The sequence below is a fragment of the Hyperolius riggenbachi genome, chromosome 3, assembly GCF_040937935.1.
Source record: "Hyperolius riggenbachi isolate aHypRig1 chromosome 3, aHypRig1.pri, whole genome shotgun sequence".
In the NCBI taxonomy this organism is placed as follows: Eukaryota; Metazoa; Chordata; class Amphibia; order Anura; family Hyperoliidae; genus Hyperolius; species Hyperolius riggenbachi.
The window spans coordinates 228154510-228172368 of record NC_090648.1 but is presented as its reverse complement, the minus strand read 5'-3'; the positions used below and the strand labels follow the sequence as shown (position 1 = coordinate 228172368).

At 41.6% G+C, this 17859-nt stretch overlaps 1 protein-coding gene across 2 annotated transcripts in view; it reads left to right on the top strand.

Annotated features, from left to right (window-relative positions):
- The window catches only part of DENND6B (DENN domain containing 6B), a 56603-nt gene that overhangs the window by 8651 nt on the left and 30093 nt on the right, over positions 1 to 17859 (top strand). For both annotated transcript variants that reach the window (XM_068275914.1, XM_068275915.1), the window contains exons 3-9: positions 327 to 369; positions 4105 to 4214; positions 5512 to 5592; positions 7005 to 7110; positions 10312 to 10391; positions 11628 to 11687; positions 14304 to 14359. In XM_068275914.1, the coding sequence (XP_068132015.1) occupies positions 327 to 369; positions 4105 to 4214; positions 5512 to 5592; positions 7005 to 7110; positions 10312 to 10391; positions 11628 to 11687; positions 14304 to 14359 (536 nt within the window). The remainder of the gene's footprint in view (positions 1 to 326; positions 370 to 4104; positions 4215 to 5511; positions 5593 to 7004; positions 7111 to 10311; positions 10392 to 11627; positions 11688 to 14303; positions 14360 to 17859) is intronic.

Sequence of the window (17859 nt, the reverse complement as noted above, 5' to 3'; positions counted from 1 at the left end):
GCATATCTATGTATACACGGACGTACCTGTGGGCGGCACAGTTGTAGGCTGTGGCTTAGTGTGAGTGGCGTCTTAGTGTGGGTAGTGCGGATGTGGATTGGCTGTGGAGTACAGTTGTAGAATGGCAGCTTAGTGTGGGCGGCGGCATATTGCGGTGGTTTTGGTGTCCGGGGCCTCCTGGTTTACACTCGGTCAATGTTATCCCCATACATGGCCACACATAACTGATTTTTCTTTCTCAGAAATTACTCGCCTTTAACATGCAGAGTATAATATCTAATGAGAGAGAAAATATTTACAGTATTTCATTTTTTTTTCCCTAATAGAAGACCAGCATTTGCTACCTGTCCTTTCCAGACTCATATTCAGGTAGGCACCTAATTTTTGTAAAAATCAAAAGTCATCCTTGTTAGATTATAAATGATGCTGCACTTTCTTGCACACCTAAGTATATGCATACACATATTAATAATTGTTTTTAAAGAGACACTGAAGTGAAAAAAAAATATATGATATAGTGAATTGGTTGTGTACTATGAATAATTACTAGAAGATTAGCAACAAAGAAAATATTCTCATATTTTTATTTTCAGGTATATAGTGTTTCTTCTAACATTGCATCATTCAATAATATCTGCAGATTACACAACACTCAGCATTCAAAATGATTCTTTCAGAGCAGTCTGTGAACTAATCACCTCTCCTCTGGCAGAGAAATAATAAATAGTTCACAAACAGTTGAGATAAGAAAAGTCAGAAAACAGCCCTCTCCACGACTTTCAAAGTCGCAGAGCTTAATGGCTTTTTTGCAATGGCGTAGGGTCCTGAGGAGGCGGGGGAGGGGCCCGGTGGGCCCATGTCCGTTTGGAGGGCCATGCGGCCCGTGCGCGCTATTGGGAGGGGGGAGCCGCGGGGAGGGCAGCCCGACCTCTCCCTCCCTTCCTCTCCCCGGGGCCCCCCCCTCAGATGCAGAGTGAGCGCGCACGGAAGCGCTGTAGGCAGAACTCACCTCCCTGCGTTCCAATCGCCGCTGATCTCCTCTCTGCATAGAAGCTGATACACACACTGCTTCCGGCAGTGTGTGTATCAGCATCTATACAGAGCGAGAGGAGATCAGTGGCGATTGGAACCAGGGACGGAGGTGAGTTCTGCCTACAGCACTTCGGTGAGCGCTCACTTTGCATCTGAGGGGGGGGGGGGGGCGGGGAGAGGAAGGGAGGGAGAGGTTGGGCTGCCCTCCCCGCGGCTGCGGCTCCCCCCTCCATTATGGGGCGGCACCTACCTACCCTATCCTGGGGGGCCGCTACCTACCTAATCTATCCTGGGGGGCAGCTACCTACCTAATCTATCCTGGGGGGGCAACTACCTACCTAACCTATCCTGGGGGGGCAACTACCTACCTAACCTATCCTGGGGGGGCAGCTACCTACCTAATCTATCCTGGGGGGCAACTACCTACCTAACCTATCCTGGGGGGGGGCAGCTACCTACCTAACCTATCCTGGGGGGGGCAGCTACCTAATCTAACCTATCCTGGGGGGCAGCTACCTAACCTATCCTGGGGGGCATCTACCTACTCTAACCTATCCTGGGGGGCAGCTACCTACTCTAACCTATCCTGGGGGGCAGCTACCTACCTAATCTATCCTGGGGGGGCAACTACCTACCTAATCTATCCTGGGGGGGCAACTACCTACCTAACCTATCCTGAGGGGGGGCTACCTACCTAACCTATCTTGGGGGGGGGGCAGCTACCTACCTAACCTATCCTGGGGGGCAGCTACCTACTCTAACCTATCCTGGGGGGCAGCTACCTACTCTAACCTATCCTGGGGGGCAGCTACCTACCTAACCTATCCTGGGGGGCAGCTACCTAACCTATCCTGGGGGGCAGCTACCTAACCAATCCTGGGGGCAGCTACCTACTCTAACCTATCCTGGGGGGCAGCTACCTAATTTACCCTGGGGGGCAGCTACCTAATCTATCCTGGGGGGAAGCTACCTAATCTATCCTAGGGGGCAGCTACCTAATCTAACCTATACTGGGTGGCAGCTACCTAATCTATCCTGGGGGGGCAACTACCTAATATATCCTGGGGGGCAGCTACCTAATCTAACCTATCCTGGGGGGCAGCTACCTAATCTATCCTGGGGGGCAGCTACCTAATCTATCCTGGGGGGCAGCTACCTAATCTAACCTATCCTGGGAGGAAGCTACCTAATCTATCCTGGGGGGCAGCTACCTAATTTAACCTCTACTAGGGGGCACCTACCTAATCTAACCTATAATGGGGGCACCTACCTAATCTAACCTATACTGGGGGACACCTACCTAATCTATCCTGGGGGCAGCTACCTAATCTATCCTGGGGGCAGCTACCTAATCTATCCTGGGGGGCAGCTAACTAATCTAACCTATACTGGGGGGCACCTACCTAATCTAACCTGTAATGGGGGGCACCTACCTAATCTAACCTATACTGGGGGGCACCTACCTCCAGATTCCGCATCGGGGCCCAGAGGTTTGTAGCTACGCCACTGATTTTTTGCATAGAGATAACAACTGGAGTTTCTTAACTCTGCCTGTACTGGAAACAATTAGACTGATGTATCTGATCTTAATGTTTTATTTCTTAGCTGTACTACACATACAAATCATAATATCATCATTTTTTTTTTCGCTTCAGTGTCTCTTTAATGCATTTCATTTTTGAAGATTTCATTATTTATCTTGTGTTTATCCACACTTACATGGTGAGGATAATAGTGCATCGGTGCAGTATAAATGCTCATTCTTTGAATATGCCCTGGTCTAAAGAAGGAAATATATCAAAAGAGCTTGCCTCCCCAAATACAGTGCCTTCCTGTTTAACCATATGCACAATACACTTGTAACATATGTAAGGGACAAATAGTTGTGGCTTAGGCTGTTTATAAGATAAGAGGCATGATCCCACCTGGTGACGGATCTAGGGGGGGGCAAGCGGATCTCTTGCCCCAGGCGCAGTTTGTTGAATTCTTAAAAAGGCGGCAAAATGTGGATGGGGAATGGCAGTTTAGGCGCCAAAACCTGACCTTGCCCCAGGCGCAACTTGGGGCAACTTGGTCTAGATCCGTCCCTTCCCTTATGGCACATAAACTCAAAACTACTTCATATGCACAAAGGGACTCACTGTGTATGAGTGAGCCTTCTTTTTGACCTGGGAGAAGAGGTTAAAATAGTTGATTTGACTATAACCTTTATGCCCATTCATCAACACACCATTTCCCAGTTTCCCATTTCCCAGTTATTCCAGCTGTCAGTGATGTCCCAGATGTCTCTATGGAGACTCCCCCCGTTTCACAGTCATTGCTGAACAGCAGGGGGGCGGGGGGTAGAGGAGTCTCCATAGGGACATCTGGGACATCACGGACAGCTGGAAAACTGGGAAATGGTGTGTTGAGGAATGGGAATAAAGGTTATAGTCAAATCAACTATTTTAACCTCTTCTCCCAGGTCAAAAAGAAGGCTCACTCATACACAGTAAGTCCCTTTGTGCATATGAAGTGGTTTTGAGTTTATGTGCCATAAGGGTGGTGAGCAGCCCTCCAATATGAATGAATACTTCTGGCTGTGCAGGCCATTACTATGCTGCTTTATTTGTTTATGTCAGTTTATGGTTCAAGCACTTTTGCACTGTACACTATTTATGGCTAGAACCCCCCGACGAAGCCTTCTGGTGAGGTAAAGCATGTAGGGTTTTCCAATGGTGTTTATAGTTACGTGTGTTAGAGTTAGTTTATATATTCACAATCCTGTCTCCAATATCGGGATGTAAATATCCTCCCCAGTCTGTTCATATGCAGCCATTAAAAATCAATATGAGCAAACCCTTCTCTTTTGTATCTTTGAACTGAAATCAATAAAAGTGAAGTTTTAATTTAACCTCTGCTTACTGCATACATTCCTAGATAGGCAAAAACCTTGATGTAGTCTTTGAATCTGATCAAATTACTATGCTCCCATTCCCCCAGGGTACGCTGAAGCTATGGAATAATTCTGTGATGCATAGCCATCTGCATATTACACTTGAAAGCATCTTATATTTCATATCTACGTTTCAGGGTGTTTGGGTGACACACAGTTTACCTTTCGAATGCGTCGCTCTGCAGGACAGAGAGGCTTATTTCAAGAAGATGAGAAATACAACAGGGAAGCTCCTGTTACATTACAGGTGAGTTCAAGGTCACACAGTTCTATTGGCCTTACTCAGCAATAGTAGGTTGAAACTGAAGATGCTTGCAAGAGTCAAAAGATGCCAGAATAGCTTACTTACCAGATTTATACTGTTAATGTCAGTCTTATAGCAAATATCTATACATGAAACTTCTTTGTTTATATACCATAAAATGCTAATGCTTGGCGTGGTAACTCACTGACTCAATGAGAATTATCTCTTTATGCACCTGAAGCCATGCTTACATCCAGAACCGCTGGTGTATAGCAAGCCTGTAGCTTATAAATTTTACAGAACCACATTAACCCAACATGCAGACAGCCTGTTTCGGACTGTTGCTCCTCATCAGTGAATAGCAGGGATTGATATGGCTCTATAGGATTTAATTTGCAATAATTTGCATATTCAGTAGTGATGCATTGTGGGAAGCCAAAGTTGCTCACTTAAAGCTGAATTATCACAAATACCTTCTGTTTTAGGAAGGTACATTAAAATTATACTGAGCATTGCTTGTTAGTAGGCAGGCTTTTCTGTGTCTCTTAATCCCCTTTACTGTCCTATGGGTTTGGAGTCACCATGAGCTGTCTGGGTATTCCTTAGTACTGGTCCAAGCCCTATCTTGTACAGCTATATCAATCCATACCATGCATTGATAAGGACCAGCAGTCTGAAACAGGCTGTCTGCATGTTTTGGTGATGTGATTCTGTAAAATGTATAAGCTATGGGCACACCATACACCAGTGCTTCTAAATGTGCAGCCTTGCTTCCAGGGGCATAAAGAGATAATTTGCATATTCAGTAGTGATGCATTGTGGGAGACCACAGGTGCTCACTTACAACTGAATTATCCCAAAATTGTTTTAAAAAGGCAGAATTACATTCTGTTAAGATGAATCTTTGAGAGTGAATGCTTGAGAAATCTGAGCGTTTGCTACTGTAACATGCATTGCTAAAGAGCGTTACTGTAGCAACGCTCGTGTACACTGCTGGTGGAAGTACTGTTAATATTGCCGTGTGCTGTCGCCGCACAGACATATTATCACTAGTTAGTGCATCAGGCCCAATAAAAAAAAAAATAAACTTTATACATGTAAAAGCTAATCACTGGTAGCACACATCCTTTACTGGGAAAGAAACACTCAGTTAAGAGCATGTCACTGCACAATTGATTGTTATTACATTAAAAACATTTGCACTAGCATGTATCGTATGTGTTTGAAATATCTGCCAGAATGATAACAGTGGTTATACAGTTATTCTTCACTCCATGAATATATAACCTTATTGTTGCAGAGAGATCCTGCCCATTACTATGGCTACGTGTACTTCAGGCAAGTGAGAGACAGCTCTGTGAAGAGAGGATACTTCCAAAAGGTAAATGTTTATTGCAGGCAAGAGGAGAACAAAAGAAATATGACGTAGATTAGCATTATTTTAACTGCATGAGTATGATGTAGGTGTCACAGAACACAGATCACGCAGGTGTGAGTTTATGATCATCTAGAAACTTACCAGTGCCCTTCAAGTTACTCATCCCAAATTCCTGAAATGTGGAAGCTATTGGTACAAAATGGGGTTCCCCAAGCGGAATGCTGGTTGTCTGACCTATTTGTAAGGCTCCCCAGTTTCTTATTGGGGAACTCCTGTCCTGGACTGTTGGCTGTACTAAAACTGGCCACATGCAGATAGATTTTCAAACATTGCTAACCAGTCTGAAGCAATCAGCACTGGCTGAGAAGCCTGATTTACAGATGTTCTCCATGGCTGTAAAACAGCTGATGCTTTGACAGGCGCTATTCTATTACTGTATACGTCACTAATCCTAAGAGGTTTAAACAAAGAAAAAAGCAAGCATAAACAAGAGCCCCCTGTATATAGGGATAACCTTAGAGGTTCCTTGTGGGAAAATGTGAGTCTCACGGCTCTAGTTTAACAGAATTGAAACCAAAAGAAAGCGATCTCCCACGGTTTATATAGGGTTAATACCCTGCAAAAAAACACAACAATTGAACCAATATAATGAACAATTTACAATTTTATTGAGGAAATAGGTATGTTAAAACACTAAAAACAAGGCATGGCCATCAAGCCTCCATTAGGTCATATACACTGTCTTTAATGTGCACCATTTCTTTGGTGTTATTCACATAGACAGTATGACCTAATTGTTTGCATACTGTGGGTTTCTGACACATACATTGTCCATTTGCCACACAATTACTGGATTGCTTTTTTACCGGGGCAGATTTTACGTGGATAATGTGACAGACCACCCAAATGTATAACCTTGACTACTATATTATTGCTATTATTTACTACTATATTATTTCATTACCACTGGAGTAGCGCTCCCATTTCTGATATAATAGATGTGTCATGTTATCATGTAACCATGCCATATTTGAGGAAGCTTGATGGCCATGCATTGTTTTTTTGTGCTTTAACATACCTATTTCCTCAATAAAATTGTAAATTGTTAATTATATTGGTTCAGTTGTTGTGTTTTGTGCTTTTTGCAAGGTATTAACCCTATATAAACTAATCCTAAGAGGAGCGGTGTAGTACCAGATTATGAATACTCACCCATTATGCTGTATCAATAGTATATATATCTAGTACTTTTGGAGAAACAGGGCTAATATTTGTCGCTAAATATATTATTAGCTCAAACAGCACCAGCATGCAGTAATCTTCATGTTACTAAGGGTTACAGCTTGATATTGCTAAATGTACTATGTCATTTGTTATGTGACACCTATTGATATATGATTTTGTTTTCTTTGTAGTCTCTTGTTCTTCTCTCAAGTTTGCCATATACCAATCTATTCCACACCCTTCTGCAACTGATAGCACCTGAATACTTCAACAAACTGGAACCATGTTTGGAAGCTGGTAAACATCTTTATAAAGAATTTTTCAAACACCATTATTATTTGAATGTACTTTTTATGTTCTAACACAGTGCCGCACATAGTTACCAGATCTATGACTGTTGCAATTTACTCTGAAGCTACATTCACAGTGGGATGTTGTGAGCTGCGTTATAAAGTCTTATAAAGCAACTTGCCGCACTGCAATGCTAATCCTATGTGACATTCTCAGTGCGACGTTAGCGTTGCATGGTAATGCACTGCTGCAGTGCGTTACCTCTAAACGCACACGTTACCAGGTACAGGAAAGCATACATTGCCTGTATGCTTTTCTGTGCCTACTGTATGCAATGGTAATGCAGCGTTAATCTGCGTAACCAGTTTTTTTGTTGCGTTGTAATGTTGCTTTGCAACTTTACAATGCAACGTCCTACTGTGAACATAGCCTCAAGATCACATTTTTTTTCAAATACCTAATAAGTTGCCGCAGAACATAAAATGTGGTTCCGCAGGAGGAGGGTCAATGGATATGACAGCTGAATGATCAAGGTGCACAAACTACACTATATTTGTCTTTTAAAGGAAACCTGAGGTAACCAGAATATGAAGGATGTAATTGGGGACTACCTTTAAAATATGCTGTCCAGCAGATCTTCTATCTTTCTGCCTACTACTTTCTAAATGATTGGCCTGGAATAGGTATACAGATCTGCGTTTCTGACTCCTCTCCTGACTCTGCTGGGTACTTGCTTTTTCCATGAGCATACCTCAGAAACTACCAAAGCATATCAGCATGACAGCCAGGCAACCGGAAAATATTAGTGATTTCCTAATTCTTCTTACTGCAGGTTCTCTTTAATGCAAATGGCATGCTTGGTCATCGATGGCCTTTGCAGGGCAGACATACGCAAAGGTTTCGCAATATGATATCAAGTGTTGGTATATATTTTTGTTTCCTTGCAGCCAACATTGGATTTATATTTTTTCATTTTTAGGCCATCTTTCTTGCAGCTCCTCTTGCAACAGCTCCTTTCCCATTCCATTGCAGCCCCTTCTTCTATTTGTAACATCCCTGTACAGCTGACCATTTTTTATGTTCAGCTCCTCTGGGCAGCAGCTTCCCTTTTCCATGTGTTTCTCTCTATTTGAATCCTCCCTATTCCATTAGCAGCCCACCTTCCATATGCAGCACCCTCTCTTCCGTGTCCAGTTATGTATCCATGCGGCCTTTCTAGAAGTTTGGCCCTGCTAGCAGCACACTCCGTTTCAATTTTGTTACTCATTGCTAGGAGTGCCTAAAAGATCTTTCTTCTATCATAACGTTTTGAATGAATGCTCTGTTAGGTTCAAGTTGATCAACATGCCCCCGTAGTGTGTCCTTTTCCAAGCATCAAGGATTTCTCCTAAGAATCTGGAAAGCAAGCACTGGTGTCCAGTGGTTTCTGCAAAAGAAACCATACTCACCAGCATCAGCATTGCTCTTCCCTGACAGAAGAACCATCCTCCCGCACACCTTGCAAGACTCACTGAATACCTGGGTGATGCGGCGTGACACATATCAATGTGCCAGGCACATCACTTAGGCCTTTAGTGAGTCTGGCGAGGAATGTGGGTCTAGGTGGAGACCAAGTTATGCGGCCTGGCATATATAATTACATGCTTGATGAATCAATACACATGAAATTGCTGTATGCCACACTGCAGCAATGGCCTGCAGGTCATTTACCCACTGCTTTGTGTTTATTATGCAGTTGCAACCTAACCCTGCATTGCAAGCACTCCAATCTAATCAGAAATGTTTCTGCTGTAATAAATCTTATTTCAGTCAATCTGGCTCTATTTGATACATTGCCAACAAAAAATCATCACCCCTTCCACATTCCTGCTTCTCATTGATTAGCTGGGGCAGTTAAGTGAGCTGCTGAAATACCATCTATGCTGTGCTCACATGTATGTACAAAGCAAGCTAGATATGACAGTGCAGTTTCTGGGAGAAAAAGAAAGTAACGGAGGAATTTACATCAAGATAGGAACCGTTTTCTTTTTAATTACTATGTAAAATTAACTGAAATCAAAACATGGACAGTACAATACTGTACATATATGTAAGTAGAGCAAGTATTTATATACTTATATATGTGTTTCTCCTGGGACAGTATGGTTGTCCCTCCTGCTTTAATGGGGTGACCAGATCGCACCATTAGCCCACCTCTGTCTTGGAGACTCAGAGGTGGGAAAGGTCCCTTCCCCCTATACTTTGAGACAAAGGTAGTTGCAAAGTTAGGGTGGGTTTTGTTGCCCTCTCCTGTTCACTCTTTTAGCTAGGCACATTCCAGTGTAGACAGCCTTGTACGTTAATATGGGCAAAGTGAGTTTTGTTTTTTCCTATTTCTGACTTTTCACACATTGTGAATGTGCTTATACTCACATGCAATTTAAAAAAGAAAAACAAATGTTCCACACTACACAGTCACAGGTCTTTTTTTCTCTTTTCTTATAAATGATGTGGTTAACCTGCACATGTGTGCTCTATTTGCTGTTCATTTTAGTGGCACTGATCCCAGCTTTTGATGTGCAGAAAGCTGTTCTGTGTACATAGCCATTGCATTGCTGCCCATGTAAGATGTGATCACACTCTACCCAGTAAAAGATCACAATTTGAAAACTTTCAGTTAAGTAAATTAGCCCTAGTGCATTTTAGGATATTCAGATTATAACTTGATTAAACTTATCCTGCTGCAACACCTACATGGTACAGCCTGCCTTAGCATACTCTTCTAGTACTTCAGAGATGATGTGCTTGATGTATGCTTTGGCGTTGCATCCACGGAACAAATTTATTGCAAGGTTTCCTGCTATTTCTTTAATTATTGTATTGTCTTTGTGTTTTGAATCAATGCCAAGTCAGATTCAAGTTGTTCTGTTAAGGCCTATACACACGTCTGATTTTTGCGAACGACGGGTCGTTTGAACGTCCCATCGTTCAGTCGTTCGCCCGCCAAATCGGGCGTGTGTACAGACTGTCGTTCACGTGGTAAGACTGAGTTTGAGCGATCCGCCGGGCGCAAAAATCAGACGTGTGTATGGGCCTTTAGTGTTCTAACATTGTGTACACAGTATCTATCGCATTCAGCTGTGTATTTGGCCATTTACCATGAATTCTGTTTTAAATGAATATTCAATGCTGCAGTAATTACAGTTTTATAACTTTTCTTTCCTTTAGTATGTAATCAGATTGATCGCTGGCCTTTTCCTGAGCCGGGACTTCCACTGTCTCTACCAATCATGGGACTTGTTTTACAGGTATTTTCCCAGAAGTAGCCACAGGGATATCAACCCACATGGCTAAAGGAGGCCATTGACAGGGAGTGGTTCATTGCAGGCAGGTTAATCAGTTGAAATGTTCAAATCAACACGGTACTATCAAGAAGACTTCAGCATATAAAGCCTGCATTGTTACCCACACATTAATAGCAGTCGGGGGCAGGACTGAAGGGATCTTATAGACATAAGATAATTTTCTTTTTTTAACTCCAAAAGTACTTCAACAACATTTTGGTAATTCAAATGCATCTAAACTACTACAAGATTGGCTATTAAAAGTTTAAATTCCTTAACCAATTCCCTGTCCACCTGCATACATTTTAGTAGTAGTACCTGCATCCTCAGCTAGTGCACCAGGCTAACAGTGTCAAAAGCCTTTGCAAAGTCTGAGTCTAATATGTCTGTTGCTTTCCAAACACATTCACCACTTCATAAAAGCTTAGTATGTTGGTCATAGCAAGACGTTTTGAATCAGGATGATACCATTTATTGGCCAACTTAATAAAATAGTACGCCTTCGGCTGTTGTGCCTTCATCAGACTGAATCCTGTATGCTTACAAGATGTTAGAACAGACAGCTATATACAGAGCCGGGACAAGGTCTTCCAGCACCCAAGGCTGAGACACCAAAATGCGCCCCTCCATCCCTCCACCCCAGCTGTCACACACTGATTGCTATTAAACTAAGAGGCACCCCAGGGCCCCCAACACCTTAATCTCTAGTTATCTGGCTTGTAGTCACTACCATGTATCTCCTTTTCTTATTTCTTTCTGCTTCAAACACAATTAGGAATGACAGCTGAATGAATTGTGCGCCCCCTCCTACACTGCGCCCTGAGGCTGGAGCCTCTCCAGCCTATGTCTCGGCCCGGCCCTGGCTATATACATGAAACATCAGAAGGGGATACGTGGATTTTTTGGGGAAAACAAATACATGTCATTACAATGCCTTAATTGAAACAAAACATCCAAATAGGGTCTTGAGAGCTGATTTATCATAAACGTAAAGGTTACTGTCATGTTTGTAGCAGCGTTCAGTTTAATGCTAGGTACCTTTTGGCATCACATACTTATTACCGGTATTCAGTTTTTACTTCATAAAAATGTGGCATTTAAATTACAGCTCTAGAATTAATTCTGCTAAAAGTAATGTACCTTTTTGTCAACATATAAAGCCATTACCCAGTTTAATGCCTTGCTTTTTCTGTCAATCAGGTGAAAATCCCAAGCCAGGCTGATCTAATGGAGACAAATGCTATCTTAGACCACCACAAAGTATGAGATTCTTTTGCTATTGTTTTCCTGTTATTTACCTGAAATTAAGAAAACCAGTCAGTATTCGATAGTCAGTGTGGCCACCATTCGCCTCACGCAGTGCAACACATCTCCGTTGCATAGAGAAGATGAGATTGTATTTTTGCTCAGTGTAGAATATACCATTTACTGGAGCTCCACAATAAAATGCATGGAGATCTTAGTTAATACAAATTTAGACAATATTTTATTCAATTTTGCCTAAACTAATTTGAGACTTTTCCTCATGTCTTAAAATAACTGTAGGCTTGTTATGCATAAATGCTTCAAGGTGACTTTTGTAACAAAGAAACTTAATGTATTGACTTTATAAAAAAATAGGATCCTAATTGGTCATTCATAGTATCCAAACAAAATGGAACAGACTTGCTTGTTCATCAAATCCTAAAGGTTTGCTACTTCATTCTCTTGTGATGATTTATCAAGAAAAGTGCAAAACCACATTTCTGCTTGTGTACCAAATGATATGTAATGGTTCTACTTTACTTTGTGACCCCTGCCTCTGTAATCTACTGCGACAGAAATGTAAACAACTGAGGCAAATTTGCGGCAGATCTGAGGAAGAAAATGATCTCACTTGTAAAAAGTAATCTGAAGAGGTTTTATTTTAACGGGGTACATTTATATATCAGCCTAATGTGCTTTTGAAAATCTTTTTCACTCTGCTTCTGCTTAGCATACCTTACTAGGTAGAAGAATGAATAACTGGTCCGCATTGTATTTAGTAACATTAATGCTTAAAGCGGACCCAAACCAAACATTTTTTTAATTCTAAATGTTTAGTTGCACCACTCTGACACACAGGGCCGGTTTAAGCAGCAATGGGGCCCCAGGGCAAAATAAACCTGGGAGCCCCCCCAACAGATACCCCGGAGCAAAAATTGGCATTAAGGGACCTTTTTTTGCAGCTGGTATAGTCAGGGTTTGAAGCCCTAATCGGTCGGAGCTCCACATTCTGGCTACCCCAGCCTGCATGGGGGACAAGGGGTTAAAAAGTTTCAGGAGGAGGGACCCCACATACGGTAATTTAAAAAAAAAAAATTCCCACACTCTAAACATGAAAATGTTTTTGGGGGAAATATAAAAAAAATGCCAGGGATCTTCATACAGCCATATTGCGCCTGTATAGCGATCCCTGGCCAAAGTGCTGCGGCTGTGTATGGACCCCCTGGAAACCCGTCAGGAAATGTATTGCTCTTTCTTTTGATACACGTAAAATTACACTACCGTTAGGTACTAAAAGTGACATTTACCGCATTTAAAAGTATACTTTTTTCCTTCGAAACTTTAAAATCGATTTTCTCAAAAACTATAAGGTCTTTTTGAAAAAAAAAATTTTTCCTGTTATTCCCAAAGATCTCCTTAACATATCCTGCAAATTTAGGGTTTCTAGAATTTAAGGTGGATTTGTTATTAACCATTAAAGTCGGCTGGTTTTTAAATGTGTATTTTTTCCTTTGAAACTTTAAAATCGATTTTCTCAAAAACTATAAGGTCGATTTGAAAAATTTTTTCCCCTCTTGTAGCCACTGGGGGCCCCTACAAGCTCTGGGGCCCTGGGGCAGCTGCCTCCTTTGCCTCTATGGTAGCACCGGCCCTGCTGACACATACAAAGATAAATAAACACTCCTTCAAGCCTATGAGCATTTGCCGGCTTTTCACCCTTCTCTTTCCATAACTAGGGTTATACAGGTGGCAGCCATTAGCAATTCCTCCTTTGCTGGACACCTTCTAATACTCCAGTTTGCCGGATTCTGTCCCGGCAATTTGAAAGGAAGGGAGGGGTTTCTCCAATAAATGTAAAATATTTTATATTTGTCATCATGCAGCTGAAAAAAGGCTGCTATTTGTTATTATAATTTAGAAAATAGATTTTATTTCTGAAATCTTGTATTTTTAATTTGGGTCCACTTTAAAGTGCAGTTTCAAAGGGGGAATAAGCACTCTAAGATGCTTGTCCTTCAATCGGCAGAGGGTAAATAGATGAAACTGAACTTTGATTGATGGTGCACACATCTAGGAATAGCGCTCCCAAGGGTTGAATTCGTTGAACGCATCAAGGTTTAAACTGTAGTTGATGCTTGGAGGGGTGTATTACCCCTTAATTGATTGATCTTTGTTATCACTGTGTATATATATATATATATATATATATATATATATATATATATATATATATATATATATATATATATATATATATATATATATATATATATACGAGCGCAGTATTGTGATGCTTTTAATTTATGGTATCCACTTTAAAGTGAACTTGTGTCTGACAATTATGAAGTGAAGCTCAGGCCTGAATTTTAAATTGCTCTGGTCACCTCTTCCCTCACTAAGCTGCTCCCACTGGCAAACCGTCACCATCTCTAGTTATGTGATATTAGTGACAGGATTAGTGGGCATTGGTCTAGTTTATGTTGGCCAACGAGAGCAGCTTAATAAGGAAGGGGCAGGCATCATTTACAACTTAGGCCTGAGTCTCACTCCATAAGCAGTTTGACACAGGTTCACAGCATTCAAAAAAGTTATGGTGTTTCTTTTTGTGACTTTGTCTTCTGTTGTGTTTAGGACCAGGTGGATCCTCCTTGTCAAATTTCCAGCGTCCACGAGATGGATCTCTTCAGGTTAGTTAGAATGAGAGGGGAACTCAGCTCATCTGTGGTCTGACTTTTTTGGAGTGTGGTTTGGCTACACTTTGTGACTTTTGAAAATCTGACGCAAGAGAAGTGCGCTCTCTATGTATCTCTGGCAGCCACCGGAGAGATACGTAGAGGGCGCCCTTCTCTTGCGCAGACTGGCTGAAGTTATGGGACCCGGTACCGGAGCTGGAGAAGGCTGAGGACGGCGGCGTGGGAGCGATCCACGCGGATGGGTTTGGAGGAAGCCCCAGGTATTTATAAATCTTTTATATGATCTGGTCTCTGGTACACGTTAAGTCTCCTCTGCTTCCTATTTTAGCCAATGCCTTCATGTCCATAGCTGTAACCAGCTAGTCAGAGACTTAAGATGTTTATACTGTCTGATACAATATGAGATGCATTTTATGATGTCTTCAATTTAAAGTAATAATATATTTTACTTGAATTATAATTGTGTGTATTCAAACCAGGTTTCCTGGTAGTCAATAAACAACACTCTATGAAGTAAGACTTTTTGCCATATCTCCCAGATGTATAAAATTCACGCAAAATAAAAAGTTACACTTACAAATAAGATGATAATGCTGCGCTTTGCTAATACATCCACCAGTGGGAAACCTCAGCCTAATCCTGCCTGGCCAGGGCGGGTGGTGCAGATGATTTTGCAGGAGGACGTCCGTCTGGGGAGAAAGTTGTGCGCCGCTGATACTGTCTGACGTCACTACCGGTTTCGGCGTTAGTCCACGCCTTCCTCAGGTGACGTTTACTTCAGACAGTGCAGTATACATAGACTCGCCCTCATGGCAACTGTAGCCAGGGGGCGGTAATCAAATACAAATACAAACAAACTTTATTGAAACTAATAAAAGCAACCATCCACAATACGCGGATTACCTAAATGCTTGCTTATAAAACGTAGCGAAATGCTACAATGATTAAGAAACTAGACAAAGCTTCCCTCGATCATTTCTAAAACAATACATATAAATTCTCATAGGGGGAAAAGCATTTTATGTGAGCAGAATGTGCGCTTCATACGGTCTTCGTGCGCAGCGCTATGGCAACATTTGATCAGACCTTACTGCGGGTAAAACCGTACATGTTCACATTGATGAGGGAATAGAGGGAAGTGTACTTAGTACCCTATACAATTGTACGCACATTCATGAACCCCGTACCATACGGTGACAGCCTTCCATCAATTGTACATAATAAATAGACAATGAGCTGTCATTAACTTCATGTAGACGATAGATAAGCTGCCAAAAGAGAGTCATATGCAGCTACTACCATCCATTTTCAGCCTTCAAAAAAAGGCAAAAATAAAAAACCATTTACATAATATAGATAATAAAAAACAAATAAAAAGGGCTATTATTAGCACATTATGGAAATAAATGAGCTGCCTGAAAATTGATATGCAGCTACTGCCACACAATTCCAACATTAGAGACTGTTTCAATATGAACCCATACTTTCAGCATAACAATAGTTGGTAGATTCAGACCCTACTGTAGACAAAACTTGGTATGTCTATGGGCCATTGGTGTTCTAATGTCCCTTAGCGGAACAGTAAATGCCGCCTAACTGCTGACCCTGAATGACTGCTAGGACAGTTGGAACCAAAATTACAATATTGATACATGTGTGAAATATCTCACTCAAATATTTTAAAAAAGGTGTGGCATTCCTGTATCCCGCAGACGCCTATGTCCACAGATAACAGGGAAACCACCACAGCAAGAGTTTGATCCATAGCAAGTCAAAAGGAGAACATATACAACAATAGGTACACTCTATCCTAAATATAATTTCCTAACCACCAGTGGCCAACCATCCAGCCACTGGGGGAGGTGCTCTAATATGCTCAGGGGTTCTATACCCAGCCAGATGTGCTACTCTCTGCCTATGATGGAATCTTTAACCTACATAATATGCAAAATATACAGAAAATGTAGCACCAATTAACATGCAATACAACCTTTAACACAGACAAGCTGTACAACCTTAGACGGTGTAAGGAAACTCCCATTACGCATATATATATATTTCTCATATTGTTATCTCACTCTCATACACCCAATCATGACCAACACTTCCCTATTACACACATGCTCATACATACAATACCATGGACACATTTTTCTAAGATGATGTGACATTGGTGGGACCCCATTGGTTTTTGCTCTATTAGGGATCAGGGAATAGTATCAGGTTATGAGACTTTGAACTTCCAAATCTTCATTGAGGCCTCTCGGGGATAGTGTGTCTAATCTGAAGATCCAATAAACTTCTCTCTCGCATAACTTCTTGTATCTCAGGCCCGTGGGGAGGGAATCAGCTATAAGTTCCAGACCAGTGATTGTTAAACTTCCAGGATCTCCTTGGTGGCATTGATTAAAATGGCGTGGGACACTGTGTTTTTCAGATTTGGACAAGATGTTACATTTATGTTCTCCCAACCGAGTCCTGAGTTCGCGAGTGGTTCTTCCCACATATTTTTTGTTACAACCACATTGCAACAAATAGATGACAAACTTGGTCGCACAGTTTATGAATTGTTTCAGAGGTAGGGGGGGACCTTCCAGGTTTGGAATATTTTTGAGTTTATGTAACATAAATTGGCAACAACCACACCTACTTGATCCACATTTGAAGTTTCCCGTCACACTACTTTTCAACCAGGTAATGGGTTCTTTAACATCAATTTTACTTGGTGCAATTACATTTTTTATAGATTTTGCTTTCCTATAGATGACTTGGGGCACCTCTGGCAATAGATCTTTCATTATGGGATCTTGTAGCAATATTGGCCAGTTCCTTTTTATGATGTTTTGAATTTTTCGTGAACTGCCCGTGATCATGCAGAGAGATAGAAATCTACGCAAGGTGAGAGAAACCATTCCCCGCATCTGCAAGGATCTGGAATCATTTAAATCTAATCGGGATTATGGATACTGGGAAACGAAAGTGTCCACTTCTGTCAAATCCTTTGAGGAACAATTATTGGAGAAAAAACTCAAGAAATTTGAGAGGGACAAAATGGACTATCTTAGTGGAAATATCTATGATTGGACAACCAATAATGTAGATGACCCCCCGAATCCTGATACTACTAAGCCTGCCCCCCCTGAACAGGCATATGAAGCTACTAACACGAATACTAATGAGAAAGAAGAAAACACTGACTGGTTCAGGGTTAAGAGGAGGCAGAGGAAAAGAGAGTACAAATTTGGAGGAAATAACCAACGCTATAGGGGACCTGGGGGGCGACCCCACACTCCCCAATACAGTAATCCACGCAAGAATGGATACAAACAGACTTTTTCTTTCAATGGACAGAATGTACCAAGGGATCAATCTGGCATTGGTGCTAGATCTAAGATATACAACAACTATCGCCCAAATCCATTTGGGGAAAGGAGGCCATCTACTTCTAAATCCCATCCACCAAAAAGACCACAATATGGTAGCAATAACAATGA